Source organism: Carcharhinus amblyrhynchos, chromosome 32 (assembly GCF_965287045.1).
Source record: "Carcharhinus amblyrhynchos chromosome 32, sCarAmb.v2.hapA, whole genome shotgun sequence".
Taxonomy (NCBI): Eukaryota; Metazoa; Chordata; class Chondrichthyes; order Carcharhiniformes; family Carcharhinidae; genus Carcharhinus; species Carcharhinus amblyrhynchos.
In genome coordinates, this window is record NC_137355.1 from 18,331,559 (window position 1) to 18,352,371 (window position 20,813).

Genomic DNA, 20,813 nt, shown 5'->3' on the forward strand with positions numbered 1-20,813 from the left:
TGGAATTTTACCACCCTGCCCTTAATGGAAATCATGGGCGAGGATGGACAATGGGAAGGTCCGTTGACCTCGAATAGGATCTTACCTTTTCGGAACGAGCAAGGCCGTAAAATCCCACCCAATTATCTTTATTTTTTATAAAGGCAATTCTTTCTTATATAGCAAACATTACTAGCCATTAGTTTTACTTTTCTACATAGGCTTCATCTGCTTCTTTCCTTTTAAAAAATTGTCTGGGCAAGCAATCCATACTAATAGAAAAATTGACTCAATCATATTGTGGCAAACCATCTGTCCAAAGAAATTAGAGTGTAGGTAAAGGGCACGAAAAAGAAGGAACATTAAAAGGGAGCAAGAGGAAAACGTAATCACAAATATTGAACATGCAAGCTTCCTTCAACTACTTGTTCTCAGTTTTAAGAATGGATGTATGTTTTTAAAACTAGCTGCCATGAGATGGTTGAAGCAGCTGTAGCAATGTAAGAGTTAAACACACCTTTGACACTTCTTTGTTTAGCCAACATTACCTAGGGCGAGTGATCACATCTAATGAGCACATCTGGGATGCAAAAAATAAGCAGAAATTCCACTGATTAAAAGCTTACCATCATCATCTTTATTTTCCAAGGGAACACTCCACGCAATCAGGTTTCTGGCTGCCCGCCCTTCTTGTGCAACTATTTTGCGGACTTTGTCATGACTGTTGGATCTCTGAAACGAAGCCTAAAGGCAAGAGGAATTCAATGTGGATTAAGATTGCACGATTGAAAATAAGTTACATCCCCTTAACAGTTGTCCTATCACCTACTGTCAACATTATTTGCAAAATTCTTTTATATTTGTTATATTAAAAGCATTGTTTTAAACATAAATTCTGCTTTAAGTCTGTTCTCCTCTACAGCAGTGTCCCGATTTCTTTCTAGGTTATGAAATCAGTGTGCATCCTTGCTCATCGGAAAGTTTAAAGGAACATCTAACAAAAAATAAACTCCAAAGCAAAGGAATTATTCCTCTACACACTACACAGAAATGTTTTATTCATTCCATTTATTTATTGATGATTGAGACTGGTATTTCAGTGCAGTAGTGAGAAATGCTGTGTTTTCAGAGGTGGCATCTTTCAGATCAGATCCCTATCTACCCCAACGACCATCTCTCTGGTGTTAATGAAAGGAAAGAATCCATTTGGTTTCTGACAGACAATCTTCTCTCATCATTTAACCCTGTTGCTGTCTACTCCTGGGGCTTTGCAGCAGCAAAATGGCTGCTCTTAGCAACAAAAGTGACTAAACTTCAAAGCAATTCAAACATTTAGGGACATAATGAGCATTATATAAATTCCAAGTTCATTCTTTCTAGTAAAGTCCTCAAATGTCAACACTTCCTCCTTTGTGTAATGAAAGCTCATTCAGTTCCTCCAGTTATGATGTGTGTAGATACTAGAGCTTGCAAAGACAAAGTGTACTCAGCACGTCACTCAACTTCTACTGCAAGCTTTTCTCACTCTCCTGATCAAGTTCCAGGTGGGCCCAACATTCACCACTTAATCATATGGCCATACATTGTGTGAGAAGCTGAAAAGGTTAGCAGCAGCAAACTGTCTACCGTCAGCCAGGTCTGATCCTGTTCTTGCCTGACAAGTTCACATGCAGTTTAAAAGATCATGGAATAGAAATTGAGAGTGGAGACAATGGTTGATAACATGGCTTACCTAGCATAGAGTAATTGTAATGGTTGATAACGTGTCTTACCTAGCACAGAGTAATTGCATTGTGCCAAACGTGAGATAAGATCAAGCAAACCAATAAAAATTTGGTGGGGTTGGGGAAATTAAACTTAGAACTTAAAAAAATCATAATTCTTTAGATATGGGAATCACTGGCAAGGTCAGCATTTATTGTCCATCCCTTTGAACAGCCCTTTTGACAACTGAGAAACTTGCCAAAATATTCCAGAACACAGAGTCAACCACATTTCGGTGGGTTTTGAGTCACCTGTAGGTCAGACAGGCAAAAAACTGCAAATTTCCTTCCCCAAAAGGGAGTTCATGAGCCAACAATGTGCAATTAAATGGTCATTACTGAGACTATTTTTTTCAATTCCAGCTTCATACAATTAACTGGATGACATTGCCCTCTTAAATGACCACCTAACTGTAACAAACATCACTATGACTGCAGTGGTTCAGGGGGACTGTTCACTAGCACCTTTTCGAGTGGAGTTAAGAATGAGCAAGAAATACTTGCCTAGCCAGTGACATCTAAGTCTATAAATTAGTAATTAAATAATAAATCAATCTATAATATTCATCAGCCAGTTATAATGTGCAACCCAACATGTCTTACATAAGTAGTTTCCATTATAAGTGTTGGCAAAGTGAATTATGTAAGGGAGAAAGAAAGTGTGTGCAAACATGAGCGTTTTAGAATATTAACAAATATACATAGCACGTAAAGACGTTGTTGCAATTTACACTGCATTATTTTAGTGAGAAAATTTGCAGTAATTATTTTGCAATGGGAGCTCTTCTATGAAGAACTGCACATTGGGATCTTGTACAGGTCCTAGGCAACCCAGAAGTCACCAGGTGAATTCAATACATTTTGGCATTTGTTGGTTAGCATCAGATGAAAAATTATCATGAAAGCAACCAGAACATCATTTAAAAATCCCATTTAGTTTATTGATGTAGAGAAAGGGACCTGTTACCCTGCTCAGTTGAGGCTACATGTGATACAGTCCTACATTGCATGGTTAATCCCGACAAACCTACGAATTGACCTAACAGTTGTAACAGAAAGAAGGCGCACTACCACGTTTTCAGAGCAAGTAGGAACAGACATTGATTGAAGCCTGAATCATATTCCTAGAAAGCAAAACAGAATAAATGGTCCACAAGTTTCCAGAAACTGTCAAGATCTTTCAGGCCGAATAAGTGACTGTTTTAACTTGTGTGGAAGTACAGTTGTGTCAGTATTTGAATAGAGGCTCTGCACAACAAGGTTTCTAGCAAGTGCCATAAGGGGAACCATGGAATCATACAGCACAACAGGAGGCTTCCAGTTTCCCATGCCCATGCCAGCTCTTTGAAATAACTGTCCAATTAGTTCTACTTCCTTGTTCTTTGCCCGCAGCCCTGAAATTGTTTCCTTTATAACTCCATATCCAGTTACCTTCCCAAAGACAGATTCTTTGCCACTGCAGCATGCAGGCAAGTATTGGACAGACTGCCAGCTCACCCTGGGAGGTGTGCACTATTACCTCTCAGTGACCAAATTAATAAAGTGACTCAGAAGGACCCTTTCATTCTTTTGTGTGGTTCAAGGTCCAAGATAATGACAATAACCCAAGGTGCACCCAGTATTTCACTCATTCTTGCAGCAGAGACAGACCAAATCAAAGGCCGCGTCCTTTCCAAATTGGCTGAACTTGAGGCGTCAACCTGGTGAGACTACAAACAGCATCACTTACAACCAGCAGAAGCACCTTCGAAATTGAAACAATCATACAACCAACAGATCAGACCAAAGGTCTGCAGTCCTACACATCAAGTCGTGAACAACGGGAGACAATTAAACAACTAAGAGGAGGAGGGGGGGGCATTAATAACTCCATTCTCAATAATGAGGGAGACCAGCAGGTCAGTGCAAAAGGCATCTATCTTCAGCCAGAAATGGCTAATGGATGATCCATCTCGGTCTCCTCCTAACGTCCCTAGTATCACAGATATTCAACTAATTCAATTCACTCCAATGTGATATCAAGAAAAGGCTAAAGGATAACATCCCAGCAATAGTACTAAAGACTAATGCTCCAGAACTAACACATCCCTAGCCAAGTTCCAGTACAGCTACAACATTTGGCAACTATCCAGCAACGTGGAAAATTGCCCAGGTATGTCCTGCTCATTAAAAGCAGGACAGATCCAAACTGGCCAATTACCACTCCATCAGTCAACTCTCAATCATCAGTAAAATGATGGAAGACACCGTCAACGGTGCTATGAAGTGGCACTTACACAGCAGTAACCTGTTCACTGGTGCTCAGTCTGGGTTCCTTCGGGCAAAACTATTCAGCTCCTGACCTCATTACAGCCTTAGTTCTGATATGGACAACAAAGCTGTACTCAACAGGAAAATGTGACTGCCCATGATGGCCACATCTGATCAAATGTGGCATTGAGAAACCCTAGAAAAATTGACATCGGGGGAAAATCCTGGCAAAATTGAATCAGGGGAAAACTTTCCACTGGTTGGAGTCATAAGCAGCACAAAGGAAAATAGTTGTGGTTGTTGGAAACCAATCATTTCAATTCTATGACATGGTTGCAGGAGCTCCTCCAGGTGTGTCTCAGGCTCAACCATTTTCAGCAACTTCGTCAATTACCTTCTTTCCATTATAAGGTCACAAGTGGGGATGTTCCCTGGTGATTGCACAATGTTCCGCACTAATCGTAACTCCTCAGATACCGGACAGTCCAAATCCATATGCAGTAGAAAGGGGACAATGTACAAGGTTGGGCTGATAAGCAGCAAGTATCGAGTAACTCACCTCCTGACTTCCCAAAGCTGTTTTTCAAAGTCAGGAGTGTGACACAATACTCTCCATGTGCTTGGATGAATGTGGCTCCAACAACGCTCAAGAAGCTCGGCACCATCCAGGACAAAGCAGTCTGTTTAATCGTACCTTTTCCAGCAATTTAAACATTTGCTATCTTTATCACTGACATGCAATGACAGCAATGTATGCAATATACGAGATGCACTACAGCAATTCACCAAGGCTCCTTCAACAGCACATTCTAAAAACATGGGAATAACGTCACCTGCAACTTTCCCTCTAAGTCACATGCCAACCTGGCTTGAAACTACACGATTGTTCCTTCATTATTACTAGATCACAATCCTGGAATTACCTTCCTTACACACTATGGGTGAAACTGGATCAAACCAACTGGTCACAGTTCAAGAAAATGGCTCACTGTCACCTTCTCAAAGGCAATTAAGGATGAGCAATTAATGTTGGCCTTGCCAGCAAAGCCCACCTCCCACGCAATCATAGAGCAATACACAGAAAATGGGGCTTCGACCCAACAGGGTCATGCCGACCATGGTGCCTCCCAGCTAGTCCCAATCACCCGTGTTTAGCTCATATCCCTCTAATCCTTTCCCACTCATGTACTTATCCAAATGTTTTTTAAATGATGCAACTGTGCCTGCCTCAACCACTTTGTCTGGTAGCATGAAAGAATTTAAAGCGAGACAGCCACAAAACTAATAGCTACCTTTTAACATACAGTTGGCATATTGCACATTGTATTTATGGTTTGGGGAGGTGGGGTGGGAAGGGAGGGGGGTGAGGGGAGAGAGGATGAAAAATTATGAGGAGAAGGCAAAGGAGGGAGGAAACGAGGATAAAGAAAGACCAAAGGAAGGAGTAAGAAAAATGAGACATGAGAAAGAAAATGAACAAATTAGGGAGGAAATGAAAGAAAATGTGACTGCAATTGAATAGCACAACAGAACGAGGAATGGATCAACAGTGACTGAAAGAGACATAGCTGCCCAATCCAAACTGTTCAGTTATGTTTCTAGTTACATAATAGCAGATGCATGGAAGTTGCCTCCCTCTCACTGAATACAGTATCTTTATAGCAACAGCAGTTACTTAGATCCCGATTCTATACAATCCCTCTCATGCCATACCAATTTAATTACTATCTTCCCGCCCTTTCTTACTTTGCCATCTCCATCCCAATCCCTAGGATGTTCCTCCCTCCTATGCCATCTTCTTGCTCTCCCTGAATGCCCCCCCCCCCTTTACATGCCATTTTCCTTTCTCCTCCTTCTCATGGTGACCCCACTTTTCCCCTCTGTAGCCCATCCTCCCATGCCTTCTATCCCTCCATGTCATCCAACTGATCAGGCTATTCCCTACCAACCCACATAAGAACATAAGAAATAGGAGCAGGAGTAGGCCATCTAGCCCCTCGAGCCTGCCCCGCCATTCAATAAGATCATGGCTGATCTGTCGTGGCTCAGTCCCACATTCCCGCCCTCTCCCCATAACCCTTAATCTCTCTGCCTATCAAAAACCTATCAACCCGCGTCTTAAAAATATTGAGCGAGGCAGCCTCCACCGCTTCAACGAGCAGAGAATTCCAGAGATTCACCACCCTTTGAGTGAAGAAGTTCCTCCTCAACTCCGTTCTAAACCGCCCCCCCTTTATCCTGAGGCTGTGGCCTCTAGTCTTATTGTCCTTTCTGAGCGGAAAGAGCCTCTCCACCTCTATCCTATCCACCCATGCCATCCTCATGCCCCTCTCACCAATCACACCCCCTCTCATATGTCATGCACCCCCATACCATCTCTGCCTCTCCCTTCATGGTGTCTCTTGCTCCTCCATGCTGGATCCACTTCCCTCTCTCTCTTCTGTGCTTGCAGCTGCCCCCCCTCCGCCTTGCCTCACTTTTCTTTCCCCTTCCCCATTTCTCTCCATCAAATATCACATTTAAAGAATGGATAGTTGGGGAAGTGGCGAAGTGGCATCTGAATCTTCCAGCTCTGTAGGAGAAAAGGGAATGAAATTGGAAGTTTGGAAATGAGGGAAAATAGATTTTAAATAAAGGAGCCAGGGCACACAGAAAAACAGTCAGAATTTTTTAAAAAAGACACTGATCATATGATATATCCTAACCCAAGTAAATTCAAGCCTTCAGACTACATTCACACTAATTTCTTTACTGTAATTTCAAACATTAATGGTAGGCCTGGTCACCTGTTCCATATTGAGCAGAGACAAATAAGCTTTTTACTTCAGGCGCTGAGATGTAACCCATCTTTCAAAACGCTAACATTACTGCAACTCTGATTCTGAATCAATAAAAGACTACAAACATTTAGTGACAGTGGCGAAAGGTCAAGAGGTATCTACAACAAAGCAGCAAAGCTGTCAGCTGATGACTGTCTAATAACTTTTAGCAGAGTGTTTGATCTTCCCAGTACGTAGACAAAGAAGGTACATACAGAAAAAAAGTACAGCCTAAAAGTAGGTTCTTCAGCATTCTCTTCCAACGACATACTTCAGTCCTGCCATAAGCTAGAGCAATGGACACACTCTCTCTCTACCATTACTAGAATATACTGTGCTTAATGACATGATCATCTGACTGAGAACAAAAATAGACCCCTTTCCACTCCGCTTAGTTATCCAACTACGTCTGCTCCATCCTAATGATACAAACAGAAGTTCTTCTGGGAAGACACACAATGTGACCTTCAGCCTTGCATGTATGTTGGATTATAATTGCTCTGCAGATTTGGCGACCACCAGAACTACATATTTAACACTATAAAGGGAATCATTCCAATACAGCTCCATGGTTACAGGAAACATCCAATGAAGGTAATTTTTCACAGCAATCTACCCTTAACATTAACAAGGATTATCACAAACTAATTTTACATTCTCCTGCTTATGTGAGCAAATGGTTAATTAGCGTACCTATCCAAGTTATGTCAGCTATTTTCCCATGCATTGGCAGAGTCCAGTATGAATCAAGTATACAAAAATGATCACAGGATTGCTGTTTTACTGGGTAAGATACCCTTCGGAGAGTTGGTGCAGGCTCGATGGGCCAAATTTACCTCCTTCTGCACTGTAGAGATCCTACAGTTATAAGATTCCTAAACATTTTTAGGAATCTAAGCTGTCAATGGGATTTTCTGAATTAACAATTCTACAGGAAAGGATTCAGCTCTTGGGAATTTCTATATTTGCAAACCTCCCCCCCCATTATTAAACTGTCAAGGAGAACAAACTGAAAGAGCTTTATCATCAACTCACAATCTAGCTATCGTCCAGAACATGACCAAGTTACTGAAATTACTATACTGCAACCATATTGAGCTCCAAATGTGGCTAGAACCTGAAGGAGAATCAATAGCAAAACAGAGACTCTGCTAGTCCACCAACATCTGGCAAAGATTTTAAGTTGATTTTTCCAATATGCAAAATAGAGTTGGGTCACTATCACTTTACACACAGTAAATGATGCCTCTAGCATTGGCACCAAACACTGCCGACCAGATATTCCACAGCAAAGCTCCCTGCACTCTGTTCTACATGTAAAATAAAAACAAGCCTATCTCTGTTGTGCCATTCATGACCCTGAGATGTCCCAAAATGCATTGCAGCTTTTGAAGTGTTGTAACTGTTGCAGCCAATTTGCTCACAGCAAGCTCCCATGGGGAGCAAAGTGATAATGAGCAGGTAGCCTGTTTTAGTCATGTCAGTTTAAGGATCAAAGTCAATCAGGACTGGGGATAACACTCCTGTTCTTCGGCGTAGTGGTATTGTCACTGGAATAGTAATCTAGAGACCTAGAGTAATGCTCTGGGACCTGGGGTCAAATCCCACCAAGGCAGATGGTGAAATTTGAATTCAATACAAATTTGAAATGGTCTTAATGATGACCAGAAAACCACTGTCGACAGTCATATTAAAAACCCATCTGGTTCACTAACGTTCTTTAGAGAAGAAAATCTGCTGTCCTTCCCCGATCTGGCCTTCAGTGACTCCAGAGGCACAACAATGTAGTTGACTCTTAAATGCCCTCTAAAATGGCTGAGCAAAGTACTCAGTTCAAGGGCAGTACGGATGTGTAATAAATGCTGGCCCCCAACAATGTCCACATCCCTTGAATGAATTAAAAAAAAACAAGGTCTTTGCCATCTCAGCCAAAAGACTTCACTATCACCAGAATCTCTCAGTACTGCAATGAAGGAACAGCCTAAATTTTGTGCTCAAATCTTTGAATGGGAACTTGAGCCTGCAACTTCCAGAGACCTTATGGGCCAATGCTGCCACTGGGTACAAATTACATGCAAGTAGCCCATGACAGTAAGCACCACCAGGGTTACTCAGCTTGTACAAAATGAAGGATGCCCTAAGAAAATACTAAAGACACTGAACCACAGAGCTATGTCTTAAAGAGGTTATTAATGCAACGTTGCATCTGTCAAAATAAATTATGAAAATCACTGGTCACCAAGGGTATGCCTTGTCCCCTCCAAATAATACAGTCCATGTCTTCCAACACTTCCTCTTGATAATTAACAAATATCAGCCATGGCTCAGTGTTAGCAATCAAGCCTCCGATTTAGAGGTTGTGGGTTCAAACTCCACCATTGAACAAATAATTCAGTGCAGTACAGTGGAACTTCTGCATATCCAGAGGTGTTGTCTTGCAGATTGAATGTTAAATTTAGGCCCCATTTGCACTCTCAGGAACATGTTAAAAAAAATCCACAATATTCAAACGGAGGAAGTAAGTTTTCCTGGCATCCTGGTCAACAATAATTATCCAACAAATGCAGATTATCTTGTCATTTATATCATTGCAACATTGAGTATACACTAAAATTACTCCAAACAGATGCTATTTGCAAAATATAGAAATACCTATTGAGCTGCCTTGGTTAAATTCTTCAGAGCAATAAAATGCTGCTCTTAAGTTTAAACACGGAATGAGACTACTAGTTAAGGTCTTTTGGCATCAATAACTATATATTTGTCACATGGTTCCAGGCTGGCCTTGAAAGACCATAATGTGGCATTTTTTCAATCAATGCATATGTATTGATGTTATAACAAAAAGATTTATATTTATATAGCACCTTTTACATCAGTACATCCCAAAGTGTTTTACAGCCATTTTAGTACTTAAGCAAATCCATTGTTGTAATGTAGGAGGTGTGATAACCAAGGTTTGCACAGTAAGCACCCACAAACACCAACATGTCCATAGAATCCCTACAGTGCAGAAGGAGACCATTCAGCCCATTGAGTTTGCACCGATAACAATCTCACCCAGGCCCTAACCCCATAACAAACAAATTTACCCCGCTAATCCCCCTGACAATAAGGGGCAATTTAGCATGGTCAATCACCTAACCCACACATCTTTGGAGCGTGGGGAAGAAACCGAAGCACCCGGAGGAGACCCACGCAGACACGGGGAAAACGTGTAAACAGACAAAGCGCGGATGCTGTAATTGAACTTGGATTCCTGGCACTGAGCCAGAAGTGCAAACCACTGTGCCACCATGCTGCCCATTCATGGCCAGATGTTTCTGAAATATTGATTGAGGGATAAATATTGACCAGGACATCAGGGAGAAACTCTGGCTCCTCTTTGAAATAGAGCCGCAGGATTGCTCAAGTCCACCTGAAGGGGCAGACATTGTTTAACATCTCATCTGAAAGAAGGCACCCCTGACAGTGCAGCACTCTCTAAATGCAGTACCAGACTGTCAGTTTGGATTGTGGCGTCTGCTGTGGGATTTTTATTTCCAAAATTATTTTTCTTTAAACTGAATTAAAATTTCACACTCGAATGGTGGGATCTGTACTCTCATTCTGTGGATTATTAGTCCAGACATCAGGATTTCTGAAGCAGCATAATCATTACATATCAACGATTTCAGCTGGTGAATCCTATTATCTGGACAATAACTTACAGAGAATTACTACAGTGCAGAAGGAAGCCATTTGGCTCATTATCTGACAGTAAGGGTCAATTTAGCATGGCCAATCGACTTAACCTGTACATCTTTGGACTGTGGGAAGAAACCGGAACACCCGGAGGGAACCCACGTAGAGAGAGGGAGAACGTGCAAACTCCACACGAGCAGTACGTAGGCATCCATACATTGTTGCTTGGCAAAATGATAAAAAGCACTTCACAAGAGAATGAGGAAACACCCTTTTCCAAAAGAAGATGGCATAGGGTCATAGTAACTTGTTGCGAGCTGTGCATCCATACCTTCTAATTCAATCTTCTACTCTCATTCTATGCTTTTAAAACACACCCTCTTCCTTTCCTTCTTTATGAATGATATGCTTTGTCTATGTAGCGCGTAAGAAACAATATTTTTCACTGTATACCAATACAGATGACAATAATAAATCAAATCAAATAAAACACGCTGCAAAAGAGAAAACGTTAAAATAGAATTTTGCACATGGGGAAGACAAAGCAAAGCAGATGGGTTTGTAGAAAGTTGCAGAGAGCTGAAGTATGATGGCTAAAGGGTTTTGCACTAATATAGCAAAAAAAGGATAGGAGAATGAAAGTGTCAACAGAGGGAAGGGGATGAGAGATTGCATATCTGGGGAGCCTGACAATGCCTCGGGGAGCACAGCTACATCAGATTTGAGGTTATAAAAAACAAGTCCATGCTGATGTGGTTCAGGGGCTGTAATGCTGCTCACAGAACCACCTGCTCGCCATCAAAGCTGGAATTTGAAAACCAGTCACTTGACCACAGTGCCCATTAAGAGGAGCAGGTGACATTGGATCTACAATGTGCAATACGAAACAGGTCATCTGGTCACTACAGCATTATTGCTGTCTGCGGGAGCTTGCTGTGCGTAAATTGGCTGTGGCATTTCCTACACTACAACAATGACTCTGCTTCAGGGTACTTCATTGGCTGCTTTGTTAGGATGTCCTGAGGTTGTGAACTTTTTGGACGCAAAGCTCTCCGCCATTTATTATCAAATGTCTATGTGTGTTGTGGACTAACATAGACTGATGACTATGATTAATCAACAACAATTAATCAATACCACACAGATGTCTTGTTAGAAGATAGAAGCTTGTGGAACGAAATGGAAATGACAGGAAGCAGAGGAGGGTGATGGTGGATGTTTATTTTTCGGACTGGATGGTTTGCTGTGATGTTTCTCCAGGTGTGGTTTCTACTACTCTACAATGTTTATAAACAACTTAAGGCTCTGGTGTAGGGAGTATCATTGAAAGTTTACACATGATTTAAAACTTGGTAAAGGGATAGGCACTGATGAGGATAGTTATTGATTTCAAATATGACAAATATATTGTCCTATGTTGTTGGTGAAATGAGCAAAAGCATGACAATTAAAGTTCAACGTAGTCCTGTGTGAAATAATGCACTTGGAGAAGGCTAATAATGCTGATGGGAAGATAATCAACATATCCATAAAGGTGTCAAGGCAACCTGATAATGGGACTTAAAAATAAGGACAGGGGTTACTTAGATTTATAAACAGAAGAACATAATTAAAAGCCAAGAGGTTGTTCTAGAACTTTATAAATCACTACGCTAGATCCCAACTAGAAAACTGTAGAAAAATCTAGGCACCACAATGCAGGAAAGATGTGAAGGCCTTAGAAAGAGTGGAGAGGAGGTTGATCAAGATGTTGTCAGATGAAGAACTTCAGTTATAAGAAATTGGAAGTATTTTCCATGGAACATAGGAGGTTAAGAAGTGACCAAATAGAGGTTTTCAACTTGTTAAAAGAATTTGATAGAGATGGAAAACAACTATTATCAGTAGAAAACAGGGCAATAATGAAAAATCATAAATTAAAAACCACTGGCCAGAGATCTCAAGGAGAGACAAGAAATCTTTCTGAGTTTTTGGGATCTCAAGAAGTTTCAATCAAAGGTGGTTCTAGCTGACCCATTAATAATGTTAAAAGGGAATTAGACAGGTAGTTGAGAACAGACAACTTGCAAGATTTGACATAAAAAGCAGGAATGTGGAATAATGGTCTTGCCAATTATTTATTTCATCTAACATTTTGTATCAATGTATCAAGTTTATTTTATTTAGTAGTGTCACAAGTAGGTTTACATTAACACAGCAATGAAGTTACTGTGAAAATCCCCTAGTCACACACTCCAGCACCTGTTTGGGTACACTGAGGGAGAATTTAGCATGGCCAATGCACCTAACTGGCACGTCTTTCAGACCATGGGAGGAAACCAGAGCACGCAGACACAGGGAGAACGTGCAGACGCCGTACAGACAGTGACCCAAACCAGGAATCGAATCCAGGTCCCTGGCACTGTGAAGCAGCAGTGCTAACCACTGTGCCACCCCAACTAAATCAAGGATATTTAGTTTCTGAAACCTAGAAGCAAAAATTTGACATCCTTACAATCTGCACACAAACTGTGCAAGGTAGTCTGCTGAGAAGTCCGACGTCTCCATAGGGGAAGGGAGTCAAGGTAGGGAAGGGAGGGAAACAGCAAAGTGGAGCCAAGACCACAACTACTAGATCTGCCACGATCTTATCCAATAGTTCATTCGTGCTCCCCAGCCCTGTGTTGCTAGGGACTAACACAGTAAGAAATCTCACAACACCAGATTAAAGTCCAACAGGTTTATTTGGTAGCAAAAGCTACCAAAAGTGACCTTCACTACCAAATAAAGTTGATGGACCTTAACCTGGTGTTGTGAGACTTCTTACCGTGTTTACCCCAGTCCAACGCCGGCATCTCCACATTGCTAGGGACTACACAGACACAATGGGCTCATTCAGCGCTGTAAGACTCTGACATCAGGTGAATAGCAAGGGACGGGGGGGGGGGGGTACTCCCGTGTCTTTTGTTTTGTTTGGATGATTCCTTTTGATTCTCGGGAATGGGCGGATTCAGGAGGAGGATGGGGGAGATGAATGACAAGCAGCTATTATTGATTCCCACAGCCTCAGAGACAGAGAGAGAGATACACAGAGAAAGGGCGGCCAGAGACAGAGACAGACAGAGAAAGGGGTGGCCAGGCAGCGCAGCACCGTTGACTCCCCCGCACCTTGGAACTGCCGCTGGCCGCCGGGCTCTTGCCTTTGCCCCCGTACGAGGAACCCGAGCTCCCGCTGCCCGATCGCTCCCGCTCATCGCCCGCGGGCCCCATCTTGGGCCCCGGCCTGTCCCGCGGCTCGACGCCAGCCCCGGGCTGCCGTTGCCCGCTCCTCTCGCGCCCGTCGCCGCCGCCCAGGAACGCCGGCGCAAACTCCCTCCGCCGGCTCCTCGGCTCCTTGGACATTTTACCCCCCTCACTTTAATATCACATCGGTGTGGAGTTTATTTTCCTTGGTGTTGGTGGGGGGAGGGAAGAAGCCGATTCGGTTAAATGACAACAAAGCGGCGGCAGCGCCCGCTCCTCACTGACAGGAGCGCAACCAAACTCTATGCTGGACGCCTCCCCGCCCCCTTTTCGCTGATGGAGAGACGTCTTGACCAATGGATTGCCGCCGCCTGCCCGCGCGCCCCGCCCCTCGCGCGCGTTAAGTCCCGCCCCTGAAGTGGGCGGGGCTGGAGAAGGTCAGCATGCTCGGTTGTAGGAGCGCTGTCAGGCAACGCCATCAAACGGGTGGCCGTTCTCTGATAGGTCGGATCCGTGACCTTCTTCCCGGCGGTCCCTGCGCTCCACCCCCCCTCAAACTGGAGGCGGGAAAGAGAGGTCTGGGCAAGAGAGAGAGTGGAAGGTGGCAATGTGCAAAGTCAACTTAGAAACCACAACAGAAATTGCACATCATAGCCATGCCAATGGGATTTTCGCAGTAACTTCATTTGCAGTGTTAATGTAAGCCTGCTTGTGACTAAATAAATAAACTTTAAAACATTACTTAACACCACTAGTCCATCACCTCCTGATATCTACCTCAATTTCTTAATAATAAATCAAATCAAATGCATCCAAAAACATAGATTTTCAATTTGCATCGTTATTGTTGTCACATGTATTGATACAGTAAGAAGTCTCACAACACCAGATTAAAGTCCAACAGGTTTATTTGGTAGCACGAGCTTTCGGAGCGCTGCTCCTTCATCAGGTGAGAGGGAGATCTGTTCATAAACAGAGCATATAAATACACAAACTCAATTTACAGAATAATGATTGGAATGCGGGACTTTACAGCTAATCAACCCTTAAAGGTACAGACAAGGTGAGAGGAGAGAGCATTAAGCCCAGGTTAAAGAGCTGTGTATTGTCTCCAGACAGGACAGTTACTGAGATTTTGCAAGTCCAGGCAAGTGGTGGGGATTACAGATAGTGTGACATGAACCCAAGATCCTGGTTGAGGCCATTCTCGTGTGTGCGGAACTTGGCTATCAGTCTTTGCTCGGCGACTCTGAGTTGTCATATGTCATGAAGGCCGCCTTGGAGAACGCTTACCCGAAGATCAGAGGTAGAATGCCCGTGACCACTGAAGTGTTCCCCAACAGGAAGACAACAGTCTTGCCTGATGATTGCTCTCTCCACTCATGTATCTTTAAGACTTGATTGGCTGTAAAGACCTGCATTCCAATCATTATTCTGTAAATTGAGTTTATGTCTTTATATGCCCTGTTTATGAACAGAACTCCCACTCACCTCAGCGCTTTGAAAGCTGGTGGGGTTTGCTACCAAATAAACCTGTTGGACTTTAATCTGGTATTGTGAGACTTCTTACTGTGTTTACCCCAGTCCAATGCTGGCATCTCTACAACATGTATTGATATAAAGTGAAAAGTAGTGAGCACCTGTAAAAAATATTTCTGGATGCATTTAATTTATTATTAAGAAATTGGGGCAGGTATTAGGAGGCGATGATCTAGTGGTGTTAAGTAATGTTTTAAAGTTTATTTATTTAGTCACAAGCAGGCTTACGTTAACATTTCAAATGAAGTTACTTTGAAAATCCCCTTGGCACCACACTCCGGAGCCTGTTCAGGTACACTGAGGCAGAATTTAGCATGGCCAGTGCACCTAACCTGCACATCTTTTGGAATGTGGGAGGAAACTGGAGCACCCAGAGAAAATCCACACCTACACAGGGAGAAAGTGCAGACTCCACACAGACAGTGACCCAAGACAGGAATTAAACCCAGGTCCTAGGTATTGTGAGGCAGCAGTGCTAACCACTGTGCCACAGTAAGCAAAGCCAGAAATTGCACAGCAAGATAGTTTTTTGATTTGATTTATTATTGTCACATTATAAGAAGCAGAAAGTTATGGTTAATGGATACGTTTTAGGCTGGAAGAAGCTTTTAGTGGAATTCTAAAGGGGTCAATGTTGAGACTTGCTTTTCTTGATATGTATCAATGATCTAGACAATTTTACAATTTAGGGATGATATAAAACTTGGAAGGAGGACAGTATAGAACTTCAAAAGGTCATATATAATTTGGTTGAGTGGGCAGATTGGTGGCAGATGTCATTCAATGTGGAGCAGTGTGAAGTGATGCATTTTGACAGGAAGAACGTGAATGATCAACATAAAATAAGGAGTTTAATTCTTAAAGGGATGCAGAAGCAGAGGGATCTGGATGACGGCAAGAAACTACAAAGGATTGTGCACGTAGCCAATCCATCATGAAAACCAACCTCTCATCCATTGACTCTGTCTACACTTCCCACTGTCTCGGCAAAGCAGCCAGCATAATTAAGGACCCCATGCACCCTGGACATTTTCTCTTCCACCTTCTTCCGTTGGGGAAAACATACAAAAGTCTGAGGTCACGTATCAACCAAGACAAGACAGCTTCGTCCCTGTTTCCATCAGTCTTTTGAATGGACTTACCTTGCATTAAATTGATCTTTCTCTACACCCTAGCTATGACGTAACACCACATTCTGCACTTTCTCATTTTCTTCTCTACGAACGGTCTGCTTTGTCTGCACAGTGCGCAAGAAACAACACTTTTCACTCTATACTAATACATGTGACAATAATAAATCAAGTCAATGTTTCTGTGCACAGATCATTGAAAGTGGCAGGACAGATGGAGAAAGCAGTTAACAAAGCATACAATCCTGGATTTTATTAATGGGGCATAGAACATAAGAACAAGAAGATTATGCCTGATCTTATACAAGACACCAGTTCGACCTCTTTTGGAGCATTGCGTTCAGTTCTAGATGTTAGAATGATAACATTAGCCCCGTTGTAGTGTGACCAATGGTAATAGGCTGTAAGGTCAGCTGACCCAGTGAGCTATGCAACCAATGATAAAATGATGGGCTGGTGAGCTCATCAGCTGATGCAGTATAAATAAGAAGCTGCTGGGGTTTGTGGGAGCTTGGAATGGCTCAGGGTGAGGTTGTAGGTGTTGGAGTAGTGAAGTTTCTTTATTAAAACTTTTTCTTTGCTTTGCAAGTTTTATTTTATTGTTAATAAATGAAGAGTTTCTTCCTCTGGAACAACTTTAAAAGAGGCCACACATAGGAACCTTCTGTGCCTGTTGGGCACTGCAGGAGCTGGGGTGCAAGATTTACCCTAATAATCACATTTTAATTAGAAGTTTTTAAGTTTCCTTTGTACTTTGATTTTGTTTGGGCTGCTCCTTTTGGGGGGCTGCCCCTTTTACTTTGTCCTGATTTTAACTTGAGTTTGTTTATTTGGTTTGACCTTGAGGCCACACTATAGGAAGGATGTGAATGCAGAAGAGGTTTATAAGAATGGTTCTAGGCATGAGAAACTTCAGCTATAAGGATAGATTGGAGAAGTTGAAATTGTCCTCCCTTAGAGAGGAGAAGCTTAAAGGATTGGATAGATGCTCAAAATAATGAGGGACTGGAGAGAGTAGATAAGGAGATTGTGTTTCTGGTTGTTAAAGAATCAAGAAGAAGACACAGATTGAAAGTGATTTGCAAAAAGAAGCCACTGATGTGGAACAAAGTCTTTTTCTAGAATGCATAGCTTGGAAGTGTGATGGATGCAAGTTAAATTGAGGCATTCAATGATTGTTTGAATGAAAACAATCTGTAAAGGGTATGGTGAAAAGGCAGAGGGATAGTGTTAAATCAGTGCTAATTTGGAGAACTGGTGCAGATGTGGGCCAAATGGCCTCATTCTGTGCAATAACAATTCTGTGCTTAAATAATGCAGTGCCCATCCTGTCCTGTGAAGGACACTTAATTAAAAACACTAGTGTTTTAAGGGACTAAAAATTGAAATATAGAATGCTTATGTATCCTACCTTATTAATTTGGATATCTACAATGAGTGACACCCAAAGAGGTGACCCCTTCAGATGCTCAGTTTATATGAAAAGTGGTTTCCTTTTAAAATAGGGTATATTAAGAGTTTGATGCACTTCTCTTCAGTCTTTGTCTTTTAAATTGAATCTTCTTTGTGTAGAAAGGGAAGAAGTATTTTGTCTTTTTCAGTAGCAATATTTACTAAGCAAATGAGTGATGTACCTTTTTACAAGGACAAAATAATAAAGCCAGCAGAGAGTAAGTGGCTATATAAGCTAAAGCTGACTAGGTGGTTAATGCAAGTGATAAGTATGTCACTCTTAAAATGTCTGAGATCAAGAAAGGCTGTTCAATCTGCTTTGTAATCCTATCTAAATATTTAGGGTAATTAATAGTTCACTTCATTGTCACATGTATTGGATACATTAAAGTATTTCTCTCATGCTAGAGACAGAACTGTACATAGAGTACATAGGGGAGAATAAAGTGCAGAATATAGTTTTGTAGTTGAGATATGGTGTAAAGCAAGATCAGCTTAATATGATAGGTCCATTCAAAAGTCTGATAGCAGGGAAGAAGCTGTTCTTAAGTTGGTTGGTATGTGTTATCAGACTACTATTTCTGATGGAAGAAGATTGTGGAAGTGTCTGGGTGTGTGGGACACTTGATTATTCTGTGGTTCACTTTTATAACTTTTTCATTACTTTGTCATAGTTTAACCTCTTAATAAGGCAAAGTATATACTCTTTCATATTTGGAAGAAAGGTATGATCTTCTGAATTAAAATAAATCAAAAGGCAAAAAATAAAGTTTAGATTGGTGTGACTGCAATCCTACTTGTAACAATGAAATTACTGTGAAAATCTTTGTTGCATTTTAAAAAAACAAGTGCTGGATACACTACAGCTCAGGACACTTAGACAAGATAGGGTTAATGTGTCAAGTCACTGCCCTCTTATTGAGACCAGGGGTGTTATTATGAACAGTTTATAAAGGGGCAGGGAGAAGAAAAGTAACCTTGCAATTAAATGAAGGGATGATTATAGAAGTGATTTGTCATTTGAACATCTAATTTAACAAAAAAAACTAGTTCCATGAAAATCTTTCTTCTTTTGCTACCAATCCTCAAAGGGGTTATGTTCTTTAATCTGGCATTAATTATAATTGAAGCTAGTAATATGAAGCCTGCAAGAGCAAAACAAGTGTAAATTATTGCTTGTTTCTGTTCATTATTTCATCTTTATTCATTTGCAGGACATGGGCATCACTGGCTATTAAACTTGAGTTTTAAATAATCTCTCTTCAAAAGAGCTACAACCCTTTAAATTCATTAAAACATTAATACTATTAAGCTTTTACACTTAAAAGAACACCTTGCTTGCTGTAAAGAGCATAGGGATTTCCTGCAGTCATTAAAGTCACCACATAAACACAGGTCCTTTTCTTTGGATAGTTGTTGTGGAAAATAAACTTTTCTATGTTGAGGTACAGGCCAGAAACTCCAAGGTGTTTTGTGAAGTTAACCTGGATCCTAAGTTTTACATTTGAGTTTGGCATTGGTGAGCAGAAGTGTTTCACTTCAGGTATGATTCCAATGATCAACTAAAGCTTTTATCAAACAAACTTTATTTAAGAACATAGTTAGAATATAACAAAGAATTAGCATAGCTTTTACCAATTATAAGACTTAAACATGGCATAGTGTAATTCTTAACAGCTAGCTATCTTTTTCCAATTTAAAGCAATACCCCCATTGGCACCTGCCCTTCAGAATTAGTTAGCACTAAAATGAGTGTGCTCATATGCTGCCAAATTTTCCAGCTTTTAACCCCTGTGGATAGGAATCCAGTAAAAAGTCTGACAACACCAGGTTTTAGTCCAACCGATTTATTTGATCGGTTGGACTAAAACCTGGTGTTGTCAGACTTTTTACAGTGTTTACGCCAGTCCAACGCCGGCATACCCACATCATAGGAATCCAAACAGCAGTTTTCAGAGAAGAATATATCTCGAGACAGCAAAATAGGAGTAAACCTAGTCTCTAGCAGCTTTCAGTCTTCAGAGACAAGAAAGAATACCCCCTCTCTCTGCAGCAACAATCAGACTGCAGAGAAAGGAAAGAGTCACTGCCCTCAATTCTGAACAGAATATGAAAACAGCAACTAAGCTAGCGTTGTCTGTAAAAACTTAGCTGTTTCCAGTCACGTGGCCTGACCTGTCAATCATCCCAATTAAGCTCAACTCGGCAATCTGGGGGAACACTAAAGCAACGGAACACTGCATTAGTTCAGATTGAAATAAACATGATAGCAATTATAATGCTTCAGTAACAATAGAAGATAAAACAATTCTGTTTTAGTTATAGATAAAACAAATCTGTTTTTAGTGGTCCCTGTGTTTTACCATTCTGCAGGGAAATATGATTAAAATACATCTTAAAGACACAACATCATCACACATAGAGAATGCACTCATGTAGAATGCCATGATCTAGAGGGATTGAGTTTAGGAGCCATGAGGTCATGTTGCAGCTGTAGAAAACTCTGGTGCAGCCACATTTGGAGTATTGTGTACAGTTCTGGTCACCGCATTATAGGAAAGATGTGAAAGCATTGGAAAGGGTGCAGAGGAGATTTACTAAGGCGTTGCCTGGTATGGTGGGAAGGTCTTATGAGGAAAGGCTAAGGGACTTGAGGCTGTTTTCGTTAGAGAGAAGGTGGTTAAGAGATGACTTAACAGAGGCATATAAGATGATCAGAGGATTAGATGGAATGGACAATGAGAGCTTTTTTCCTTGGATGGAGATGGCTAGCATGGGGGGACATAGCTTTAAATTGAAGTGTGATAGACATAGGACAAGTGTCAGAGGTAGGTTCTTTACTCAGAGAGTAACAAGGGCATGGAATGTCCTGCCTGCAACAGTAGTGGACTTGCCAACATTAAGGGCATTTAAATGGTCATTGAATAAACATATGGATGATATTGGAAATGATGTAAGTTAGATGGGCTTTAGAT

The 20,813-nt window shown here is 41.4% G+C and overlaps 1 protein-coding gene across 1 annotated transcript in view; it reads right to left on the reverse strand.

The window, feature by feature from the left end:
* scaper (S-phase cyclin A-associated protein in the ER) overlaps nucleotides 1–14,003 on the reverse strand; it is a 359,135-nt gene extending 345,132 nt beyond the window's left edge. The window contains exons 1-2 of the mRNA XM_080216291.1: nucleotides 13,643–14,003; nucleotides 606–723 (exon numbers count right to left, since the gene is read on the reverse strand). Of these exons, the coding sequence (XP_080072417.1) occupies nucleotides 606–723; nucleotides 13,643–13,876 (352 nt within the window). The 5' untranslated portion in view covers nucleotides 13,877–14,003. The remainder of the gene's footprint in view (nucleotides 1–605; nucleotides 724–13,642) is intronic.
* Nucleotides 14,004–20,813: the final 6,810 nt, after the last annotated feature.